At 42.9% G+C, this 6,788-nt stretch overlaps 1 protein-coding gene across 1 annotated transcript; it reads right to left on the bottom strand.

Annotated features, from left to right (window-relative positions):
• Positions 1-763: 763 nt before the first annotated feature.
• Positions 764-6,356, bottom strand: LOC103591262 (potassium/sodium hyperpolarization-activated cyclic nucleotide-gated channel 4-like). The gene is given in 5 exon segments (XM_008573681.1): positions 764-768; positions 1,866-2,088; positions 2,143-2,187; positions 2,189-2,840; positions 6,322-6,356. Coding segments are annotated over 5 exon segments (960 nt in total).
• Positions 6,357-6,788: the final 432 nt, after the last annotated feature.

The raw sequence follows: 6,788 nt of genomic DNA, 5'->3' as shown, positions 1-6,788 counted from the left end.
GCACATGTTCAAATTTATCACATGTATATAAAAAGATTAGCATAAAATACTTCTCAATTGTTTATGTAGAAAGTAAAAAGGAACAAATTCCAATAATTTTTTATTATATAGCTGATAAAACTAAATATTTGGAACATTAACGAAAGGTACTAATTAAAATACACATAAAAATTTCAAAGTTTAAAAAGCAGTTGGATAAAATACTCCTGACTCTTAGAATATAATTGCTTGCACATCTTAATGGTCTTATAGATTTCAGTGTTAAAACGTGTTTACAAATTTCACGTTGCCTTTTCAAGTTCCTCAAACATATAAAGAGCCAAGAATAGTGTTCTATTTTCTTCATAACAAGTTCAAAAGTATTCACCATCTTGACAGAACTGTATATTATTGTAATATTTTTTATACCTGATAATGGCATTATACAGGTTAGAAAATAGCCTCTCTTTATTCTTTTTTCTTTTGGAAGGAGGAGGAATGGTGTGAAAGAACCACTTTAAAACATGCTTTATATTCATTTAAAATGTTTAAATTCCTAAGTTTCTTTACAAAAATCTTTGACCTCAATTTTGTATAGACTGCATTTACAGGCTTGGAAATTCTCTTCTCTCCATTAAACTCCTTAAATAGGGTTGTATTAATCTTATTTAAAAATTTTTAAAAAACTACTAACAGCAATCATATATCTAGCTGGTGAGAGTTAAAAATAATAGTTGTGATGTTTTAATATCTATGAAAGTATTTTTTGAAGGACAGATGAACTTTAATCTGAAATGGAAGACATAACAAAACAGCACAAGTATAGTTTCCTTTTGAACTTCATAAATCAACGAAGAAATGTTTATCATAAATTTTTAAATGCAAAACTTTTAGTCTGAACTATTGAGAAAATCGTAGGTAGTAAAAAATGTGTTTCTGTACTTCCATAAACATACTTGCCCTATATTCAAAGGTGACACTGACCTACCATATTCACCATTAACTGTGTGCAGGGAATGGCTCGAAGACCAGTTCCTGAGGGTCATCTGCCCCCTACCCCGGGGCAGGCACACTGAGTCAAAATGTAATTTTATTATTTATATCCATTCCTTTTAATTCTGTTTTTATTTGCTACAAAGCCTTTGTTAGCTAATGTCAAACCATACTTCAGTTGACTTGTTTGCTTTTCTATCCCTGCTGCTCCAGGCTATTTCAAATTTAATACTTTGCAAATGACAATAAACAGGCTTTTAAAAATTGTTAAAGAACGCCTTTTTCACATAACATAACAAAAAGTGTCTAAAACATGGGGATATAATTCCCACTGTAAACTCATTACATTTATTTTAAACCAGAAGTATTAAGCGAACATCGCTTATCAAGAGATCCTTGGATGCTTCATTTGTCCTTGAACATTAACTTTGCCACCTCACAATCAAATGCCCTTGCCATCTGCAAAATTAAAAATACAAGACGTTCTCATCCTCATAACCTATGCAAGCCTTTGCAGGAAACCGGAGTATCTTACGTGGTAACTTTAATTTACCTCTTTTAGGCTTTAATAACGATTTGCTTAAAAATATTTACTTTCTGGCAAAATGTAGCTCATTCTTAAATGAAGCTCAAAACCTTGGACATCTCTGAAGAAAAATGACGCCACGAAACGTGTCACTGCCCATTTCTTTCCTGTTTCACTCACTTCTAATGAACACGCTGTATTGACTCTCCAAATGGCAGCGTTGCCATCACCAGGAAACGCAAAACAAGCCGTGGCACACGTTGATCGTGTCTAGCAGCAAAGCCCCCATCTTTCATTGGGCACCGAAACCCACCTCTTACTCCCGGGAAGACAAATGGCTTTCAGAGCTCGCACCCTCTTGACGAACCTGCGCGGGGCTGTGTGGGGAGGGGGCGGCAGGGCTCGGGTGGGGGCTGCTTCTCCTCCCGACGGCGCAGACGGGGCGCTCGAGCCGCTTCCCGCCGGTCCCACAGTCCACTCGGAGCGGCGTGGAGAGGAAGTCGCTCTCCTTTTCCAGGCGGAGCCTCCGCGACGGGCTCGGGGGAGACCCCCGGTTGTGGGCCGCGGACCGCGGACGGGGACAGGAGGAGCTGGGACCCGGTGGCCGCCCGCGCGCCTCAGCAACCACCCGATGCCGGGCGCGCGAGTTCGGGCCCCAGGCGGGAGGCCAAACGCGGCCGGGTGGGCCGGGGCCGAGGGGTCCCCAGGGCCGCGAGCGCTCGGAACTCCCGGTGAGGTGGCCGGCCGGGGAGAACTCGCTCCCGGGGCCGCGGTGCCCAGCTCGGTCACGCACTTGAAACCCGTGGCGAGGCCCGCGACCCGCCGCCATCGGAGCGCACCCGCGGCCAGCGCGGAGCCGGACGTCGGCCTCGCTCGTCCCTCGGCCTCCCTCGGAGGGACGGCCAGGCCCGGAGAGCTCGCCTGGGGGACCCGCCCTGTCCCCCGGGGTACGGCATCGCGGGGGCGGGGGCATGGGGGGCAGCGCATCCCACTCCCGGACCCCGAATTTGAAAGCGGAGACCGAGGGCCGCCTGCGGCAAAGCTCGACTTACACTTCATTTTCTTCCGATTTGGAGAAAATGTCACAGGAGAGGGGGCAAAACCCAACAACAGCCCTAACTGTAAATGTGATTTCGCGGGGGCCGGGGCCGAGGCGTGCGCGCGGCGGCAGGCGGCGTGGCGGGGATTCCCGGTCTCGCAGCGCGCCCTAGTGGACGCCCTTCCCCTCGCCGGCTCCCCCGCGACAACCGCTCCGTCTCCCGTGCTCCTTACAATCTGCAATATATTATTTCTTCCAAAGTATTGACAATGTGTGAGACTCCAGTAACCCCGGAGCTCTTGTCTGTAATCAGCACATTTATTCACATTTAGGAGGAAAAATCCGGATTAAATCCCCGTGACCCTGGTTGGGTTACACTGTCATTTTCCCTGGATCCTCTTTTAAATCCACTCCACACTGCTTCTCTATTACATGCTAATTTAATTTTACTGTGGAAGATATTTTCAGCATTTGCTGAGGACAGTAAATTTTGTAGTTTATGTTATTTCACTTTTTATGACTTTTTAACACTTAATAAAATTTTATTAGAGCACTTTTGTGTTTACAAGGCCACAAAACTCTTGGCAGGTTGTCAGAAGTCCTTTTTATTATGATCCTACTGATATACTGCGAGTAATGAAATAATCATGTCCAGAAATGTATCAAAGGCCAGAGGGATTATCCCACTTAATAGCAACACAGATGCGCCCAGAAGAATGCGGACACGCGGCAGGACGGGCTGGGAGGCTGCGGGAGAAGGGAGGCAGCCCCCGCTCGCTTCTTTACCATGTCGGTTGCTTTCCTAAAAGGCTACATGCAGGGTCATGTGACTTTCCGCGTCTCAATAAAAAAAAAAAAAAAAAAAAAAAAAAAAAAAAAAAAAAAAAAAAATTTTTTTTTTTCAAAAAAGAAAAATAAAAACTTAATAAAAAAGAGGCAGGTGCCATGTAAACAGAGCATCCTGAGAGCTGAGTAATGGCCTGTTTACTCCAGCTCATGCTAGCATTTGAGCTGAGCCCAGAGGTAACAAAATGTGCTTTTCTTTTTATTCTCCTTGTGTGGGCATTTAAGGCTGTTGTAGTGGCAGTGGGGCTGGCTCAGCTTATCCGTGTCAGTCACTTTCCTCGCATTCCTAAGTGTACTTTTGTGGCATTTAAGCAGCCGATGGTGACATTGGTGTTGAGCAGTGTGCCTTCTACAGCCCACACTGAAGACACTGGGAGGTATCCAGGAGGGCACAAGGTGTCTTAAGGTCCTTCCCCTCTTGCCAAGCAACGCCTTTTGTTGTTGCTTTATGGTTTTATTTTGTTTTACAAAACGGGAACGATGACTTAAGGACTCTGCTTTCTACCTTGTGCCTGAGAGTCACAACATGCTGCTTTTTATTTATTTATTTATTATTACTATTATTATTATTATTATTATTATTATTGGCGAGACTTACTATGAAAAGGACTGAGATATTGCAGCTTTTATTGCTTTAAAAAACAAAACAAAACATTTCCTTTTCTTTTAAATAGATATGTGGTCATTTAACACACTAGTGTTAAGTTTATTCTTGCTGCAAAAGAAGGCCATTGTACTTCCTGACCCCGAGAGCAAGGTGGGTGACTTTGTTTTATAATTAAATTTTCTGTTTCCAGCTTCCTATTTCTCTTTCTCTGTTATTTCCTAAATAGTGAATCAAAGTGATAGAAGAGATGAGAAATGGACTCATAAATGGAGTGATTTTGAAATTACTCCTGCTACGACCGTAGCACATGTTCTTCTAAACTTTGGCTTTGAAGTATTTTGGCAATGTCTTTTACAAACAAGTGTGTGTGTGTGTGTGTGTGTGTGTGTGTGTGTGTGTGTGCGCGCGTGCGTGTGTGTGTTTCATGTTCCAACACATCACGTTAGGATTTTCTAATCTGTCACTGTTTAAAACAACTCCTGGGAAGCGCGTGCCTCTCTCTGGATTGCCTCTATCACACACATGTGTGTACTCTCTTATTCTGATGTACGTAAGGCAGATCGCAAGGGCTCTTTGATTTCAAAGGCAAAACTTCAAGGGAGCAGTTTTGTTCTTTGTGTGTCATTTGTAACCATGGACAAAACTTAGCACCTGGTCTAATAGTGTGCCGTGTGCCTGTGGTGCTGTAGGTTTTGAAAAGAGCGTATGAAGGATTATACACATCCCTTTAAAAAACTTATGTCCTGAGACTATTTGGGCAGTCATTTTTCTCTTTTTACAGTGTTTTTCACCTGCAAATATGAAGCAGTTTTGCTTTTTTCTCTTTTTCAAATTATTTCTAACAGTTGAAGAACTAAGAAAGGAAGTGATCTTAGGCTCCGAGCAAACATTCTTCCTCCATTCTGGTTATTACTAGTAGTTTTTGTTTTCCTTTTACCGCAAGAGACATAAGACTGGGCAGAGAAAAGTGTTCAGATTTTAGTTCTCCAAATTTCATAATGTTTTACACAAGGGAATTTATGCCCAAGTACGGGAATCAAGAGGAGCATATTAATTTTTATTCTGCTATAAAGTGACACTTCAATTTTATAAGTAATTTGTGTCTAGGACAATTTAAATAATACTTCAAAGGCTGCAATAGCTTTCAAGTTAGAAATCTGTTTTATTAAATTATGAAGTAAATCTCCCCTAAGGTAGATATTTTTAACACATTGAAATATGTTTGTAATTCTTATTAAAAAGAGCAAGATATCAGCTTAACCATGATAACTGATGACACACAGCTTGGTCTGTGGAGGGCTCAACTCGTGTCCACAGGGATTTTACAGTCCCTTCTGAAACTTTTAGTTCTGAAAGAGTAACGCACCAGTCTTGTCATCTAGGGAATCCATCTTCAAAAAGAGGAGTAAAGGAACCAAGCCAGAGGCACGAAATGGTCCTCTCAGATGACCAGATGCTGTCAGAAAGCAGTAAGGCGTGCGGTTTACAAAGGCAGACCCAAGAAACATTTTGCTTGGTTCCAATGTAATTCTAAACTGTGTTACTCATGTGGCCTTGGACAAGTTATTTAACCTCTCTGTGCCTAGTTTCTTCATCTGTAAAATGGAACAGAAGGTAATATCTTCCTCCTAGTCTTGTTGAAGGGTTAAAAGAGTTAATTCATGAGATGCTTAAAACAGACTCTGAATACTTGTTAAAACAAACTTCAGGGGCCGGACCGGTGGCGCACTGCTATAGTGCGCCGCTTGGGAAGCGCGGTGGCGCTCCCGCCGAGGGTTCGGATCCCACATACAGACCGGCCGCTCACTGGCTGAGCGAGGGGCAGGAGCGACACCGAGGGTTGCAATCCCGTGGCCGGTCCCGGTCCGGTACGGGCGCGACACTGAGGGTTGCGATCCGTTGCCGGTCATGAAAAAAGACAAAAACCAAACAAACAAACAAACTTCAGGAAGACTGATGTAGCCATCACCTAGCACAGTGCCTGGTGCATAGTAGGTTAATAAATATTTGTTGGATGAATGTTGAATATTATTTCACTGACTGCTGTAGTTAGTTCAGGTGTGACCCATGGGGCAAAAACTAAGGCAATGTCAGCTTCAGGTGTGGACTTGACTGTGCTGAGAATGGACAGACAGCAGTCCTGGAGAAGTTGTGTCAAACTGCTATTTTACCTTCTCTATGGGTTCCTAGCACAGTGCTTCATACATAAGACACAGATCATTGATAAGACAACTAATATTCCACACATATCAAAGCACTCTATATTATAATATTATTACATAAACAGTAGTTGCAGGCACTATGCTAAATCCTTTGCATATATCGTCTTACTTCACCCTTCCGCTGATCTTCATACAGGTAGTCATCACAACCCCTGTTTTACAGGTAAGGAATATGAGGCTCAGAGAAGTCAAGTGAATTTCCCAAGGTCACACAGTTAGTAAATGACAGACCTGGGAGTTTAACCCAGGTCTTTAGAAATGTAGAACCTATGCAGTTAGCGCTACTCTGCCCTGCCTCCCATCTGCATGGCTTTATAGAGCCCCTTATCTATTGGGTCATTTACAATTATTGTGTAACTCTGACGAAAATGGAAATGATTAAGGCTGGGACCCAGGCCTATTATTCTTGGATTATCTTGAGTCTTGTGAGATGCAGTCCTGCCTCCCAGGGCCTTACCTGTCCTCAGCTCATTCTTCTACTATAAGATGTTTGAAAAGGGCCAGAGGAAAAGTCAGGGTTAATTTTTTCCTCCTTTGGAAAAATATGATTAAGCTGAATTTACCTCAACTCATACT

This window comes from Galeopterus variegatus, unplaced genomic scaffold, assembly GCF_000696425.1.
Source record: "Galeopterus variegatus unplaced genomic scaffold, G_variegatus-3.0.2 Scaffold53, whole genome shotgun sequence".
Lineage (NCBI taxonomy): Eukaryota > Metazoa > Chordata > Mammalia > Dermoptera > Cynocephalidae > Galeopterus > Galeopterus variegatus.
Note: the sequence above shows the minus strand (reverse complement) of the source record. Positions and strands in the feature narration are given on the sequence as shown.